This window comes from Leopardus geoffroyi, chromosome E2 (assembly GCF_018350155.1).
Source record: "Leopardus geoffroyi isolate Oge1 chromosome E2, O.geoffroyi_Oge1_pat1.0, whole genome shotgun sequence".
Taxonomy (NCBI): domain Eukaryota; kingdom Metazoa; phylum Chordata; class Mammalia; order Carnivora; family Felidae; genus Leopardus; species Leopardus geoffroyi.
This window is the reverse complement of record NC_059335.1, coordinates 10,203,092-10,219,892: the sequence shown is the minus strand read 5'-3', so window position 1 is coordinate 10,219,892 and position 16,801 is coordinate 10,203,092. Positions and strand designations below refer to the sequence as shown.

Below are 16,801 nucleotides of genomic sequence, written 5' to 3'. Positions count from 1 at the left end.
GATCCCTGGCTGTTAATTGGTGATCGTGAACAGGTTGAAAAGTGTTCCCATCAGGGAGGCCTGGCTGGCTCAATTGGTAAAGCATGTGATTCTTGATCGTGTGGTCGTCACCTTGGGCATAAAGCTTACTTTAAAAACAAAAACAGGGTTCCCACCAGCCAGCGCACAGGACTGTTCGGAGGTGTGTGCCTCAGTGTCTCCATCTGTCCAACAGAGACAGGCCATGCTCTCTGTGAGGCCCTGTCTGCCTGGCTCTCCTAAGACTCCATTTGCATTGGTGGCCTTGGGGTCTCCTAGGAGCAGTTAAGCTCCCGGAGCCCCTCATGCCAGGCTGCTGAAGAGGCTTGGGAGGGACAGAGGTGGACAGGGCCTGGCTTGGACGCCTGGATCCCGGTTCCCCGTGGGAGGTGCTACAATCCGAGTTCTTATTTATGATCTGATAGGAAGCTCGGATGTTGGGGTTCCCGTCCCTGTGATAGGGGGAGGATGTCAGATCCCAGGATCCTGATTTCTGAAGTTCTGTGGATACCTGGGTCCCAGTGCGTGAGACAGCCTAGGTCCAGACGCCAAAGCCTGGCCTTATGAGATGGGGGGCCCTCAGAGGGCGGGGTCCTCTTCTTATGGGGAAGGGATACTAACATCCTGAAATTCTCTCCTGGGAAAGGACGGTCTCGAACACCTGGCTTCGCGTCCCTGGCGCGGGTACTGAAGGTTAAGTCCTCCGTCTACAGGGGGCTTGGGTGCACGGTACCCGCCGTGTCCCGAGGGGGCTGCTGGAGCACGGGGTTCTCTTGGACGACTAAGGTGCCAGCTCCTCCCGGTGGAGTCTGGAGACTCCGGGGTTCCCCTGTCGGGGCAGGGAAGCTCCGGCTCCGAGGTTCTCATTCCGGTGGGAAGGGGGCCGGACCCCCGAAGCTGCCGTGGGGGGAGAGGACTCGGACGCCAGGACAGCTCGGGAGTCCCTGGCTGGGAACCCCCTACCCCGTCAAAGGCCGGAGAGGCTGGCGTTGGGCGGGACCGAAGGGGCGGAGACTAGGTGGGCGGGGCTCCGCAGACACCGCCCCCGCCTGCCAGCGCGGTCCGCGCGTCTCCAAGTCTGCGAGGCCGCGGTGGGCGCGGAGAACCGAGCGCCACCGCACGCGCGCCCCGCCGAGCCCGGCCTGCCCCGGGGTCTATGGGGCCACCCCTCTGCGCCGCCCGGCCGGCCCCACGCCGCGCCCGGAGCCTGCCCTGCGGCCAGGTAAGGGGGCTGTGGGTCCTGCGTGTCGGGGACGCCTGGAGGCTGGCAGGAGGGGACAGGGAACTCCTGGGTCCTGCAGAAATAGGGGGGCCGGAACTCCAGCGTCCTGGGGGCTAGGGTGTCAGGACGCCCGTATCCTGAGGTTGGGGGAAGGGGCACACGGATGTTTGGGTCCTGGAGAAATAGGGGGCTGGGTACCTGGACACCAAGGTCTAGGGCATCTGGACACCTGGTTGGAGAGGCTTGGGGGCGGCCTGGATCCTGGGGGCAGGGTGGGGGAGGGAATCCTTAATGCCTAGTCCTGGGGGAATGAAGACCTGAGTGAACACGTTCCTGGTTCTGGAGGATCTGGATCCCGGGACACCTGGGCCCCGAGTGTCGGGTCCATCCTGCGGGCGTCCTCTGGCTGATGCTCTGGCCACTGCGTCGGGGGCTGTGGCTCGCACGCCCGGGTCTTCGGAAAGGAAGTTGCGGTTGCGGAGATCTGGCGGCCCGGACACATGGCCCCACCCCAAGGGGCTTGGGGGGGGGGTGGTCCCTGGGCCGGGCATGGGGTGGGGTCCCTGCCCTCTCCCTCCCCCCCTTACCTCCTTAGCCCAGGCTGGGAAATGGGCGCCCCGCGGATGCGAGCGCTCGGACTCGTGGGATGGGCTAGGAGAGCGGATCCCCGGAACAGAGGGCTCTGGGGGCAGGAGCCGGGCGCGCCTGGGCCCCGGCGAGGCGCCGGCCCCCCGCCCGCCCGGCTTGGGCATGCTTGGCACGCAGCGCGCGGGCCGGTCGGATCCGTATGCGCGCCGCGTGCGCCTATTGGTATGCGGGAGCCGGCCCGGCGCGGGCGTGAGGCGGCCGCGCTGGCGGGCGGCGCGGGGGAGGCGGCGGCGGCGGCGGCGGCGGCGGCGGGGCACGTCCTCGCCCCGAGCTTCGCCTGGGGCCGGGCAGGGTGAGAGAGCGGCGGGCTCCGTCCCGGGGCCTCCGGGGAGGAGAAACTGAGGCACCATCCGGCCCCAGCTCCTTGCTGGGACCCCGAGCCCCTCACGGACCTCAGTTTCCCCAGCAGGTCCCCGGGGTACCCCCGCAGGCACCGAGCGCTGCCTTCCCGCGGTAGGAGACGCGGGTCTCGAGGCTGCCCTGAGTCCGCCTGAACCCGCACCCCCCCCCCCGCGGAGATGGCGACCCCCTACCCCAGCAGTGGCGGCGGAGGCGAGGTCAAGTGCGGGGGAGGTCGTGGCCGCAGCGTCCCGTGGGACTTTCTGCCTGGGCTAGTGGTCAAGGCCCCGCCCGGACCCTGGTGAGCAAAGCCCCGCCCCCCGGGCCGTGGCCCCGCCCCCAAGGGCGTCCTGGGAGAATTCACACTCGGCTTTCCGCCCCGCCCTCCGGAGCTAGAATTTCTTACCCCGGGAAGCTCAACCTTTGTTCTACAAACAACCCCCACCACGTTCTGTTCCTACCCCCCTTCCTCAGAGTTCATACCCAACGTTCTCATTTCTCCCCTCTGCCTCCTCCCTCCCCCCGCCCCAGAATTGATTTACACCCCGGGGTTCTGTCCCCACGGCCGGGTGCAGCATCCACACGCAGGTTCCGCCCCCACCTCCAGTGTCGAACCCACTTCCCACGTCCCGACCCCGTTCCGAGGCCCCGAGGGCAGGGCTCCCCCAGGCAGCGGACCCCTGAGCGCCGGGGGCCCCGCTGACGCCCCCTCCGCGCCGCCCGCCCAGCCTGCAGGCGCAGCGCAAGGAGAAGTCCCGTAACGCGGCGCGCTCGCGGCGCGGAAAGGAGAACCTGGAGTTCTTCGAGCTGGCCAAGCTGCTCCCGCTGCCCGGAGCCATCTCGAGCCAGCTGGACAAGGCGTCCATCGTGCGCCTCAGCGTCACCTACCTCCGCCTGCGCCGCTTCGCCGCCCTCGGGGCGCCGCCCTGGGGACTGCGGGCCGCGGGGCCACCGGCCGGCCTCGGTGAGTGCGCGTGCACAGGGGACGACGGGGACGGGGACGGGGGCGGGGGGGAGGGCGGCAAGTGGGAACATGAAGGGCCCACCAGCTTTTGCCCAGTTCCTTCTTGGCCGAGAGGGAGCACGAGGTTTGGAATCAACCAGATCCTCTGTGTGTCGCTATCAGGTGGCTTCTAGTCTCCGAGCCTCCGTTTATTCATCTGTTAAATGGGCACACGAGGTAGGGATGAGTTCATGAATTTTGGCCACCAGGGATCAGACCACTAGTAAATGCTATTATTTTTATTAGGGAAGATGAATCATTTTCACAAAGGAGGCCCGCAGCTCCATGGGCGGGACAGAGGGGGCCCAGCCTGGGCCTCCTATCCACTCATGGGCAAGAAACCCCCTCACTCAGACTTGAGCGCAAGGACTCTGGAGTCAGAATTCCCAGTTTGGGAAAGCGGGAGGGAGACAGTATAATGCGGCAGGTGAGATGGAGAGAGCTTCAGAAAGACTCTCCAGGGTCCCTGCCCACCCTCCCACCCCCATCCCGGCCACTCCCCAGCGTTGTGACCCTGGGCAGGTCGCCTTACCTCTCTGTGCCTCATATGTGAAATGGGAATCCTGATGAAAGTCCGCACACAGACACCCGGAGAGCCGAGAAGGAAGCCAGGTGATGTGTGCAAAGAGCCTGGATATACTTGGCACAGCCTGGGCAATGAGTAGGTAGCGACCCTTAGTGCCACTGGTTACCTTGCGGAACCTGCAGTTTCTTAAGCACCTACTGTGTGCCCGCTACTGTTCTGAGTAGAGGAGCCAGCAGGAAACAAACTTGAGAAAAGTCCTGCACAGGCTGACATCCCAGTAGCCAAGACCCAATAATGAAATGAACAAAGAAATGCAATCTATCATCTGTAAAAATATAGAATTAGGTAAAGGACAGATACAGATACACAGATATCGACTTTTATTAGAATTCAATTTTGTTTAATGTTTGTTTATTTTTGAGAGAGAGAAAGACAGAGTGTGAGTGGGGGAGGAGCAGAGAGAGAGGGAGACACAGAATCCGAAGCAGGCTCCGGGCTCCGAGCGGTCAGCACAGAGCCCGACGCGGGGCTCGAACTCACGGACCGCGAGATCGTGACCTGAGCCGAAGTCCGCCGCGTAACCGACGGAGCCCCCCAGGCGCCTCTAGAATTCAACTTTATTCCTGATGGATGCATAGCAGTGTTATGTTACTGTTATTGCTTGTTTTATGTATTACTGCTTCACTCAACTAGAAGACAGTGAATCGTGTAAATCTGAGGTGGCAGGTGACAGCGACCGGGCACCCCAGGCGACGGGGCCCCCTAGAAGAACGGGTGTCCTTAGGGTGAGGTTGGAGGGGCTCCAGTTCCCCTCCTGCCCCCGGTCCCAGGGGAGGAGGTGGGGCGGGGGGGAGAGAAAATAGCATTGATTAAGCTCGCAATAAATCACCATTTAAATTTAAATAATCCGGCTTCCCAGGCGGTAATTAGGCGAATTGACTGGCGCCCAGAGAATGCGGCATTAGCGCGGCTGATTACTGTCATTACCGCGAACAACATGTGCGCCGGCGGGGGGATAAACATCTTGTCTATTGTCCCGAACGCCGGGGAGAGAAAGGAAGGGAGGGGGTGTTGAGATAGTCCCTCCGGCGTCCAGCTCCCCCCCCCCCCCCACCACCACCTCCCGCTGCCCGGATGGGCACTTGAAGGGGACAGGAGCCCGCTGAGGACACAGCACCGAGGGGGCAGACCGCAGACTCCGTCGAGGCCCCCCTCTTGTCCTCCTGGGGAGCACCCCCCTCCCCCTCCCCCCGGCCCCGTATGGGAGGTACTGCGTGGACTCCCTCCCCGGATCCCCTGAAGTAGGCATTTGGAGGCATCTCCTGCCTCCCAGGGGCCCCAACAAGAGGGGCCTGTTTCCGTAGTTCACACGGGGAAACTGAGGACAGGGTCTTAGCTAGTCAGAGAGCAAAGCCGTGTGTCTCCCATTCTGTGGCTTCCTCAATAATAATGATAAAAACATACAACGCCTGTCAGACCATGTTGAGCACTATAGACAAATAACTCGCCAATTTTTTTTTTTTTTCAACGTTTACTTATTTTTGGGACAGAGAGAGACAGAGCATGAACGGGGGAGGGTCAGAGAGAGAGAGAGGGAAACACAGAATCGGAAACAGGCTCCAGGCTCTGAGCCATCAGCCCAGAGCCCGACGCGGGGCTCGAACTCACGGACCGCGAGATCGTGACCTGGCTGAAGCCGGACGCTCAACCGACTGCGCCACCCAGGCGCCCCTAATTTTTTTTTTTTTTTAACTCACTGAATCCGGGGCGCCTGGGTGGCTCAGTCAGTTAAGCGGCCGACTTCCGCCCAGGTCATGATCTCACAGTGTGTGAGTTCGAGGCCCACGTCGGGCTCTGGGCTGACGGCTCAGAGCCTGGAGCCTGCTTCGAATTCTGTGTCTCCGTCTGTGCCTGCCCCTTCCCTGCTCACGCTCTCTCTCTGTCTCTCTCTCAGAAGTAAAGAAACATTAAAAAAAAAAAAAAAGTGTTTTAATAAAAAAATAACAAAACTCAATCCTCTCACAAACACTAGGAGGAGAGCAGTGTTGATTCCCATTTTATAGAAGTGGAAAACTGAGCCCCAGAGAGGGGAAGCCGTTCACCCATCGGTCAAGCCTGGGCCCGGCTGAGATCCAAACTGTCTTCAGAGTGCACCTCCTCAGCCTCCAGACCTGGCACGTCCATAGGTCTCCGGGGGTCTTGCGGGTCTCGGCCTGTCTCTGGGCCTCCCTCTGTGTCTGTATAACAGCACAACAGATGCGGAAGCCTCGCCCTGGGCCTCCACGTCCGGGGAGGCGACAGCCTGGATCTTAGATCAGTGGTCGTCATTCATTCAGCATCATCGAACACTTCTCGGTGCCAGGCCCTGTTCTAGGGACAGGACAAAGTCCCTGACCTCAAGGGTGGGCCTACCAGCCCTTCGTGGTGTGCCCACTGTCCCTCACCTCTCTGATCTCATTTTTCTGCCCCTCTCACCTCTTCAAACTCCCCCCCCCCACACACACACACAGTGACTATCTCGCTATTCCTCAGAGAAACATGTTCCTACCCCAGGGCCTTTGCACTTGCTGTGCCCTCCCTCAGGAGCTCCCTTCCTTCCAAAAGTCAGCTCTTCAGGGAGGCCTGCCCTGACCACTCTGTTAAAACTGACAACACCCTTGTCCCCCAGCGCTCTCTTGTCTTCCTTTCCTGCCTTCTTTCTTTCCAAAGCACTTATTGTCTATTGTGTCTCTCCCCCATGACACCGTGTTCCCCGAGCCTGGGACAGTTCCTGGGGCAGAGTAAGGGCTCCCTAAGTATTTGTTGGGTGGCCATGGAACAGAGTGAGGGGAGGAGGGTTGACATCTTAATTCACAGGTCAGGCCCAGCCTCACTCTGAGGAAGTGACCTTTGAGCTGAGACTGGAAGGAGGTGAGGAAGCAAGCCGTGAGAAAAGCTGGAAGGAAAGCAGTCTGGACTGCGGGGAATATGTGCAAAGGCCCTGAGGCAGGCAGGAATCCGCTTACTGGCTGCAGGGCACAATGAGGCCGAGTAGTCAGAGAGAAGTAAGTAGTTGAGGCAGAGAGTAGACAGCCGGAACCAGGCCCTGCAGGGCCTCGTGGGCTTTGGTGAGGACTTTGGCTGTTAGCCCAAGTGGGACGGGAGCCAGAGGTGGAAGCGGGGAGCCCAGTGAGGACGCGAGTGCAATGGTCCAGGCTCCTGCCTGGTGGGGCAGCTAGACCAGGGCGGGGGCCGTGGGGTGAGGGGTGGTGGGAATCAGGAGAGGGATGTGCTGAAAACAGCCGTGGGTGGGAGAAAGAGATAGGTCAGGGCCAACGGCAAGGAATTCCCTGGAAAGGTAGAGGTGCCCCCGAGTTATCCACCGTACCTGTTAAGAATAAGGGCAGGACTCGGGAATTTGGTCCCTACCGTGTGCCTGGCCGTGTGTTGTTCACACACACGAACCCATTCACGCTCTAGCACGAGACCCAGTTTACAATTGAGGCTGAGGAAGGTGCCCCATCTGGCCCGCGGGGCCTGCCCCTCCTGGGAGCAGGGTTTCCCTCTCTGGACTTCATCCCCACCACCTGGTCGGGGAATCTCTCTGAGCAATTGAGAATAGGAGGTGATCAGACCCCTGGGAGTCCCCTTCTCCCCTGGGTCCCTCAGTCCCAGCTCTGTGATGACAACTAGGACAGTTTTTCTTCTCCAGCGGCCAGTCAGGCTCCAATGAAAAGCGCAGCGAATGTTTGTTGAGTGAGTGAGTGATGGTTGGGGGTTGGGCGTGAGCAGGGGGCAGATCTGGGAGCAGTAAAGAGCCACCTGCCGAATTTGGGGGACAGAGGAGCTGAGGCATTTGCCTGGAGAGGCCGGAACGCAGAGGAAGGAGTCTGGAGTTGGGTTTGGGGAGGGAGGGGGGGCTGGGGGTAATAGGATGCATCAGTCAGCGAAGGGGACCGACCCCAAAGCTCCCGTCCCAACGGGGGAACAGCAAGCCCTCCCCCTGCGCACCCCCCTCATCCGACGTGCCCATTAACGCTGTTAATTGCAGCCGTTCAGTCTGACCTGGGCTGATCCTGTGAGCGGGAAAATGAAGGAATTAGCAAAAATGACAGGGGAAAATTGCGACAATTAGCAGGCAGCATTGTTCCTGCCTGTCACCCGGCTGGTTCGCGCTGCATCTCGGGGGAGGGGTCCCCATCAGCACCCCCCCCCCCTCCATTTATTGTTCCTGGTGCTCCAGCCAGGGGTGGAAAAAGGGTGCGAACAGCGGGGAGGTGCTCCCGGGAGGAGGCGTGGCTTAGATGTTTTGTGGGGGGGGCTGAGTCCTGATGGGGGCTCCGGGGCGGGGGTTTGGCCGCCTGGTGTTTTGAGGGTCTGGAAATAACAATAGTAATCACACTATTAATACTGATCCTGGCTCTGTGTTTGGGAGCACCTGAGGTGTGCCTGGCGGGTGCGGGGCCCTTTCTGTTCCTTATGCTGAGTGCTCAACCAGCCTGTGAGGTCCGCGCTCTTTGCAAATCCACTTGACAGAGGAGGAAACTGAGGCACAGAGAGGTGAAGGGACTGGTCCCAGGGCACACAGCCAGGGAGGGCCTGCCCTGGGGCTGGGCACCAGACCAGGACCCTTAGGCCTGCAGGAGCCAGCCACTTGCCCACCCTCAAGGTCACGGAGTCCCCTGGCTCCCTGATCTGGACATAGAGCCCCTTGGGAGGTGTTTCTCTGCAGGGTCAGGGAGAGGGACCTGCGTGGGAACAGCCTCCATCCACCCCCCCCCCCCAACCCTCTACCCTCCTCTCTGCTCCTGACTGTGGGGGCTGGGGCGCTCTTTGCCCTTTGTCCCATTTGACATGACCTCCTGTCACTGTCTTTCCCTGTATTTCTCCTGGACATCTCCTTTCTTTTCTCTCCACCTCTTTTTTTTTTTTTTTTTAATGTTTGGTTTTTTTTATTTTGAGAGAGACAGAGAGCCAGCCGGGGAGGGGCAGAGAGAGGGAGACACAGAATCCGAAGCAGGCTCCAGGCTCTGAGCTGAGCGAGCTGTCAGCACAGAGCCCGATGCTGGGCTTGAACCCATAAACCGTGAGATCATGACCTGAGCCGAAGTCAGATGCTTAACCTACTGAGTCACCCAGGCGTGCCAAGATTTTAATTTTTTTAAGTTTATTTATTTTGAGAGAAAGAATGAGCGTGCACATGACTGGGGGAAGGGGCAGAGAGAGAAGGAGAGAGAGAATCCCAAGCAGGCTCTGAGCTGTCAGCGCAGAGCCTGATGTAGGGCTCGAACCCACGACCCATGAGATGAAGCCCTGAGCCGAAGTCAGATGCTTAACCGACTGAGCCACCCAGGTGCCCCTAGTTTCAGAACATTTTCACTGCCTCCTGAAAAAGCCCTGCCCACATTGGCAGACACTCCCATCCCCCCTCCCTCCCGTCAGCCCCTGGGCAACCACTAATCTACTTCCTGTCTCCGTAGATTTGCCCTGTTCCCCGGACAGTTCATAGAAATGGAATCACACAGTGTGTGGCCTCTTGGGTCTTGAGTAATGTTTTCACTTTTTTTTTTTTTTTTAAGTATGTTCCACACCCCACGTGGGGCTTGAACCCCCGACCCCGAGATCAAATGTCTTGCTCCTCCGACTGAGCCAGCCAGGCGCCCCTGGATTTTTTAGTTTCTTGCGTGTTGTGTATCTGCCTCTGGCCTGGGAGGGGAGAACCAGGCCGCCCCGGTCACCTCGGTGGCCCTAGGACAGGGCCTGCCGCACAGTTGGTGCTCAGGGAGTTTCTGCCTGGATTGGATGGATGGACAAACAGACGGACGGACCCCTGTCTGCATCCTCTGGTGTCTCTGTCTGTCTCTGTGTGTCTCAGCCCACTCCTGCCCCTTCCACCCTTCCCCCCAGCCCAGGTTTCTCCCCGACAGGGCCCGGGGTCCCCAGTACCCCAAGGTGGCTGCGGGACCGGGGAGAAGAGAGCGGGATTTGTAGCCTGGCTCGAATGGGGGCCAATAGGCCCCGGCCTCACCCCTCCCTTTGCCCCCAGCCCCCAGCCACAGGGGCCCCGTGGCGCTGGTCTCCGAAGTCTTCGAGCAGCACCTGGGAGGACACATCTTGCAGGTGAGGCCCCTTCCCTGCCTGCTGCTCATTGCTGCCACCTGGCGGCCACCTCTGGCGAGCAGCACCCTTTTCTCCAGCATCCATCCCAGCGAGGGCCCCCTTTCCGAGGGCCACCCGATCCCCTTCCCCTCCCCCCCCCCCCCCCCCCCCGATGAATCCATCCTAGGTGGAGATCCGGCTTTTAGAATCTCTTACCACTTGCCTGCTGGACAGACAGATGCCCAGCGCTCCTCTCTCCGCCCCCTATTTCTCCCCACTCTAGTCCCTGGATGGCTTCGTGTTTGCCTTGAACCAGGAAGGGAAATTCCTCTACATTTCAGAGACCGTCTCCATTTATCTGGGTCTCTCACAGGTAAGGGGCCCGCAGCCGGCTGCCTGGACTGGCCCGGCCACCATCTCCCTTGCTGGCCCCTGCATGCCCTTCCTCTCTCCTGGCCTCACCATCCCAGCCCGAAAAGTGGGCTGCATCCGTGGTTCCCAAAGTGCACCCCTGGGAACCCCACGTGGCTCCTCCTTACAGGTGAGAGGGGGGCTATTAAAGTAGCAGGTCAATTTGAAGAAGGCAAATTAGCAGAAAGGTCAGTTTGCCCATGAGTGTTTGCCAAATGCGCCATATTTACCAAAACTCGCTTTTTTTTTGTTTGTTTTTTTTTTGTTTTTTCCTCCACAATTGTAAAGAATTACAGCGATTTGCATCGTAAGGGCCTGGGTTTTGCCAACTTTGGAAGATTTTCTGTAGCGTTTTAGTGAACTGGCTTGCTTTTTCTATCTCAGCCAGCTGTTTCTGCCCCAGCCCCTGCAGCTGGCACTGAAAGGTAAAAGGCAGGGGAGGGGGCGCCTGGGTGGCTCAGTCGGGTAAGTGTCCGACTTCGGCTCAGGTCATGATCTCACAGTCTGAGTTCAAGTCCCGCGTGGGGGGCTCTGTGCTGACATCTCAGAGCCTGGAGCCTGCTTTGGAGTCTGTGTCTCCCTCTCTCTTCCCTCTCAAAAATTTATATATATATATATATATATATATATATATATATATATATATATATATATATATATCAGAAATGGAAACGGACTCCCAATCCTGAGGGGCCTGGCTCCTTGTGGCCTTCCTACTACCAATACGTTCAGTATAAATCACTGTCCTCTGTTATCACTATTACAAAGGTTTTGGCAAATGGTAAATTTAGAAAATTCAATGCTAGGTATTTGGCCTTTGTGAGCACCTTTACAGTGAGTTGTTGGAGATATGTGGAGGAGGAAGACCCTGGAGGTAGGGGCATGTGGACAAGGGGAAGGGAGGGAGGGAGAAGTGGAGGAAAAGCTGGAAGCTGGTGCAGGGAAGGGTTTAATGAGGAGGAGTTCAGAGGGATGAGGGACAGAGGGGAGCCTGGGACCCCAAGCCCAGGGGCAGTGGGAGCTCTGAGAGGTTTCTGAGAGGAGGCGGGCCATGGTCAGATGAGTAATTTAGCAAGGGTGTTTGGGGACTGAAGGCCAGAGCACCAGGGAGGACCCTGGGGCAGGAAGACAGCAGAGAAAAGTTGGGGGCCTGGAGCAGGGAGGTGTGGAGAGAAGGGGAACTGCTCTGAGAGTTTGGGGTGAATTCAGTGTGAAAGTCTGTCTGATTAAAAAGTTATTCTTGTTTTTTTTTTTTTATGTTTATTTATTTTGAGAGAGAAAAAGAGCAAGCAGGGGAGGGGCAGAGAAGAAGGGAGAGAGAAACTCAAGCAGGCTCCTCGCTATCAGTGAAGAACCTGATGTGGGTCTCTAACGCAGGAACCCGTGAGATAAGGACCTGAGCCGAAATCGAGTCGAATGCTTAACCAACTGAGCCACCCAGACGCTTCAAAAAGTTCTAACTCTTTAAAGAGTTCGAGAAACATTCCACTGCTTGCATCCTGATTGCCATTCCTGCGGGGACATCCTGTGATTCATTTCAGGGCACAGTTTTTTGCTGTGAGTGGGTGGGAGTTGGGTAAATGGAGGCTACGACAACCCAGTACACAGCTTCTTAATAGAGTAAGCAGGTGCAGAAAATCCTTAACGATCGCCGGGTTTGAAGTGGGAAGGCTTAAGAAGAGCCTAAAAGTTTGTATTCTTCTTTTTAAAAGGTTAAAAAGCAATCCTGATAAAAACACGAGACTGGCGTGAAGCGCGCCTGCAACCTAGGCGAGGGAGCCGGAGGCTGAAGGCCGGGCGAGTGGCTGCGCGCGCATCTTACCCGCCCTCTGCCGTCCCCTCTTTCGCCGGCAGGTGGAGCTGACGGGTAGCAGCGTCTTCGACTACATCCATCCCGGGGACCACTCAGAAGTGCTGGAGCAACTGGGGCTCCGGGCCCGGACTCCCGGGCCCCCCACGCCGCCCTCCGTCCCCTCCTCCTCCTCCTCCTCGTCTTCTTCCTCGCTTGCAGATACTCCTGAGATCGGTAATTCCAGGGGCCCCAAAGTCACGCGGCCTCAAGGGTGTAGGGCTTGTTGTTACAAAACCCGCTCTCCTTCGAGTTGTGCAAAGTTTTGCAAAATGCATCAGAGTCTGAACCAAGGCAACGCGACTTGGCTCCCGAAAATTGCCTAAGCTGCCTAAGGTTGCCTGGCTCCCCCAGAGTCGAGCTTTGGAAAGACCCCTCTTGCCACTGCTTGTGGGGGACAGATGGGACCAGGCTTTGGTAATAATAAAGCCCGTGCTTCACGGGCTTTACCCATGCTGCGCCTTTAACTGCGTAATTGGAACCCTAATCACCACCCCACACGCGGGGAACTATCACTGTCTTCATTTTGCAGAGGTGGAAACTGAGGCACAGCGCAGAGAGGTTAAGTTAATTGGCCCGGGTCACACAGCTGTACGTGGTTGATCTGGACCGCAGCCCGGGTTTGTCTGGCTCCTGCATCTGTGTTTCTAGTCCTTCCCTGCAGTGGAAAATTCCAGTCCATGTTAGAGAAGGAGGGTGTTGGGAGATTACCCTGGAAGTTTCTTTTAGCTCTGAGATGTGGGGGGACTAGGAGGTTAACTTTCCCGTAAGGAGGATTTTCTTCCGTTGGGTTTGCTTAACAGCAAAAACATCTGAGCTATCATCAGGGCCTGCACGCTTGGGAGATGTTTGTGGGTCCACTGGGGAAGGTGATTAGGTTTGCATCAAAGATTGAGAAACAGGTTCGTCTGGCGGTGAGCAGTTACAAGAATGTATCACGGGATTTACAGACGAATCTGTATTTGTGAGTCTTACTTGTTTCTTATACCCAGAGCCCCTGCTCTGTGCTGGGGAGGGCTGGGGACACAGTGATGACAGCATCCCCAGCCCTACCCTCCCTGTGCTCACAGTCCGGGTGTGGGCAGACCGGCCAGTCCCTAGAGAATGATAATCCAAAGTGGTTGGGATTGGGGTGGGAGACCCCAGAGGGATGGCTGACCCAGCCTGGGGGGGTCAGGGAGGGCTTCCTGGAGGAGGAGCTGTCTACCCTGAGACCTGGAGGCTGTAGCTAGAGATGGTGTCAGCGGGAGGCAGTTCTTGCGGAAGTTTTAGGCCAAGGTGAGGAGCTGAGCTTTCTCCCAAGGGTCCTAGGGAGCCATGGCAGTTTCAGGGCAGGGAGGGGCCGGGGTCATATCTGAGCTTTAGAAGAGACCCGTTCAGCTGTAGCTCAGAGGGGAGGTTAGTCTGCGACTTCAGTGAGGTTGTGTAACCTTCAGGCTGTGGCCTTGACCTTGTCTGGCTAGATGTGGGGGGGGGGGGGGGGGGGGGGCGAGGAGCAGGGACGGCCTGTGTGTGTTTCTCCTTCAGGACCTCCTAACCTTCCTTCACTCTCCACCCCAGAGGCCAGCCCCGCCGAGGTGCCTCACTTCTCCCGGGCCCAGGAACGTTCCTTCTTCATCCGCATGAAATCTACCCTCACCAAGCGGGGGCTGCACGTCAAGGCCTCGGGGTACAAGGTGAGGGTCAGCTCTCTGGCCCCGGCTGCTGACTCCTGGGTCTCCTCTCCTGCGGGGGGCGGGGGGCTCCCACATTCCTGCCAGCTATGTCCTTGTGCCCCAGCCCCGGCGGGGTGGTGGCCTCGCCAGGCCTCTCCTCCAACCCCGCCTGTTGCCCACAGGTCATCCACGTCACCGGGCGCCTTCGGGCCCGCTCCCTGGGCCTGGTGGCTCTGGGCCACACGTTGCCCCCAGCCCCACTGGCTGAGCTGCCACTACACGGACACATGATCGTCTTCCGCCTCAGCCTGGGTCTCACCATCCTTGCTTGTGAGAGCAGGTACCGGGGTCGGGGGACCGAGGCGGGCGGATGGGGCCACACGGGGGAGCCAGGGCTGCGGGCAGGTGGGGGGGCTCTGGGGAGCCAGGGGGACACAAGAGCAGCGAGGGAGGAGGTCCTGGAAGGAGGGGGCCGGGGGGCGGGGCCTTTGGGGGCGGGGCCTTTGGGGGCGGGGCAGGTTGCGCCCTGCACCACGTGGCGGGGAAAATTAAATCGCGAAATAGCCCCCACGCTCCGAGTGCCTTCGGGGAGCCCTGGGCCCCACCCCACGAGGCCCACAGCCACTCCAGGCGGGACGCTGTTATGACACCACCATTGTACCGAGGGTTAAACTGAGGCCCAGAGCGCTCCAGAGCAAGATTTCGGAGCTGGGGGTTCCAGAACCAACCCTGCCTCTTTGCCCCCGACCCTGTTGTCTCCGAGCCCTTCTCACCTCCTCTCTGTCGCCCCCTGTGCTCAGAGTCAGCGACCACATGGACCTGGGGCCCTCAGAGCTTGTGGGCCGCAGCTGCTACCAGTTTGTCCACGGCCAGGACGCAGCCAGGATCCGCCAAAGCCACCTGGACCGTGAGAACCCCTGTCTACCGGCACCCCAGGCCTGAGTCCACAACACCCCCCCCCCACCGCCCCGCTGTGCCCTGCAGCCTGGGCAACAGCTCACATGTGGGGTGGGAGGAAAGGGGCCGTGGGGTCTCTCGGGCCCACCCTTAAAAATCCAGAAGGCCCCCCAGCCAGGTTAGCCTTCAGTCCTTCTGACTCTGTCTCTCTCCGTCCCCCCCCTCTGTCTCCTCCCTGCCGCCACCCTTTCTGTCCCCGTCTCCCTCTCTCACCCCCGCCTTCCTGTCCACCTGTCTCTCTGCAACGGTCTCACCCCGTCCCTGCGCTGGGCCCAGTGCTGGACAAGGGTCAGGTGATGACCGGTTACTACCGTTGGCTGCAGCGAGCCGGGGGCTTTGTGTGGCTGCAGTCCGTGGCCACCGTGGCCGTGAGCGGGAAGAGCCCCGGGGAGCGCCACGTGCTGTGGGTCAGCTACGTGCTCAGGTGAGGGCTGTCCCCGGCCGGCCTCACCGGGAAGGGGGCTTGGGGTGGAGGCTCTTCAGGGAGGGCTTCTCGAAGAGGACAAGAACCCAGAGGGGCCTGAAAACAGGAAGGGGAAAGGGGACGGTGAGAGGAGAGGCTTGGAGGTGGCGAGACCTTACGTGCAGGGGGGCGGCTTTGAAGTGGCCTCAGCCCAGGCAGAGGGTCTGGATTTGACTCCGGGGCACTGGGGAGCCACGGCAGGCTTCAAGGCTGGAGAGGGTCACAGTCAAATCTGCTTTGTGGAAAGACCCCTCTGGCTGCCTCGAAATGAGAGTTCTGAGGGACGCACCACGGGGGCTGGGAGCCCAGGAAGGAGGTAGGGGCAAGTCCCGGAAATGCCAGGCAATGCTGGTGGAGGAGGGGAAGAGCCGTCTGCTGCCACCCACGTCTCTGGCTTTGCTGGGCCTGGATTTGGGCCCCTAAGAGGAACAGCGGCCTGAAAGGAAGATGCTGGGGACATTTAGTTGGTGGCATCAGGGGCAGGGGGGCACAGGCTGCCCGGGTCTGGCCTCGGATGACAGGGCTGTGGGGCTAGAAGCCAGCTTGGAGCCTGGGGGGTCCAGTGATGAGCCCTAAGTACCATGGGGTGGGGGCTCTACCCCACCTGTGTTGTCCCCAGCCAAGCCGAGGGTGGCCAGACCCCTCTGGACGCCTTCCAGCTTCCAGCCAGCGTGGCCTGTGAGGACGTGTCCAGCCCAGAGCCAGAACCCACAGGTGAGCCCCACCTCCCACCCCCCAGCACCCCAGCCCCCGGGGGAAGCTCCCAGGGGCCTCTGGGACCTGTGCTCTCCAGTCCAGAAGGCACCAGCCACGAGTGGTGACTTATGTTCAATTAAAAATGAACGGTTCAGTTTCTCAGTCACAGCCGCCACATTTCTAGGGCCCCATAGCCTCACGTGGCCAGTGGCTAATGCGGTTGGACCATAAAGATACGGCACGTCATCGGGGAAAGTTCTGTCGGACAACACAGGTCTAGACCACAGATGGGAAGACTGAGGGCTGGGGACGCGCACCCGCAGTGCCCTTTGTATCTCCCTCTTCCAGAGCCAGAGCCTCCGGTGGAAGGGAAGCAGGCTGCCCCCCTAGACAAGGATGAGCCCCCTCGGACCCGGGGCAAACGCATCAAAGTGGAGCCTGGCCCGGGGGAGACCAAAGACCCGGAGGACAGCGCGGAGGAGGAGCCGTCCAGCCACCCAGCCCTGCCGAGGCCCGAGTTTACTTCTGTCATCCGGGCAGGGGCCCTGAAGCAGGACCTGGTGCGGCCCTGGGGCCTGGGGCCTCCTGGAGACCCCCCACCTTCCCTCCTCCACGCGGGCTTCCTGCCCCCCGTCGTGCGGGGCCTGTGCACGCCCGGCACCATCCGCTACGGCCCTGCGGAGCTGGGTCTCATGTACCCGCACCTGCAGAGGCTGGGCCCGGGGCCCGGCCTCCCCGAGGCCTTCTATCCCACCCTGGGCCTGTCGTACCCGGGGCCCGCGGGCACCAGGGTGCAGCGGAAGGGTGACTGAGGACTGGAGAGCGGCCTCCAGAGCCGGACCCTGAAGGAGGGGCGGGGCCCTGAGGGCGCAGGGGCGGGGCTCACGGCCCCGATGGCCCTCCCTGAGAATTAAACACCTTCTCCCCCTCCGTGGC

The 16,801-nt window shown here is 59.9% G+C and overlaps 1 protein-coding gene across 5 annotated transcripts; it reads left to right on the top strand.

Annotated features, from left to right (window-relative positions):
- The first annotated feature begins 1,064 nt into the window (after positions 1–1,064).
- NPAS1 (neuronal PAS domain protein 1) lies at positions 1,065–16,799 on the top strand. Of its 5 annotated transcripts, none has more exons than XM_045441940.1 (12): positions 1,065–1,240; positions 2,346–2,528; positions 2,956–3,191; positions 9,782–9,855; positions 10,118–10,207; positions 12,100–12,271; positions 13,655–13,770; positions 13,932–14,089; positions 14,550–14,656; positions 14,983–15,130; positions 15,789–15,883; positions 16,214–16,799. In XM_045441940.1, the coding sequence occupies exons 2-12, from the start codon at positions 2,407–2,409 to the stop codon at positions 16,675–16,677; spliced, it is 1,782 nt and encodes a 593-aa protein (XP_045297896.1). In that variant the 5' UTR covers positions 1,065–1,240; positions 2,346–2,406; the 3' UTR covers positions 16,678–16,799. The 5 variants fall into 5 exon arrangements, with proteins under 5 accessions (XP_045297896.1, XP_045297895.1, XP_045297894.1 ...); XM_045441939.1 differs by having other exon boundaries at positions 1,070–1,240; positions 2,319–2,528; XM_045441938.1 differs by having other exon boundaries at positions 1,070–1,240; positions 2,298–2,528.
- Positions 16,800–16,801: the final 2 nt, after the last annotated feature.

Excerpts from the sequence above, each read along its gene's own strand:
- NPAS1 (XM_045441940.1), top strand. The coding sequence starts at position 2,407 with ATGGCGACCCCCTACCCCAGCAGTGGCGGCGGAGGCGAGGTCAAGTGC. Across the intron at positions 3,192-9,781 it reads GGGGCCACCGGCCGGCCTCG|CCCCCAGCCACAGGGGCCCC; the intron begins GTGAGTGCGCGT and ends CTTTGCCCCCAG. Across the intron at positions 15,884-16,213 it reads CCCAGAGCCAGAACCCACAG|AGCCAGAGCCTCCGGTGGAA; the intron begins GTGAGCCCCACC and ends TCCCTCTTCCAG.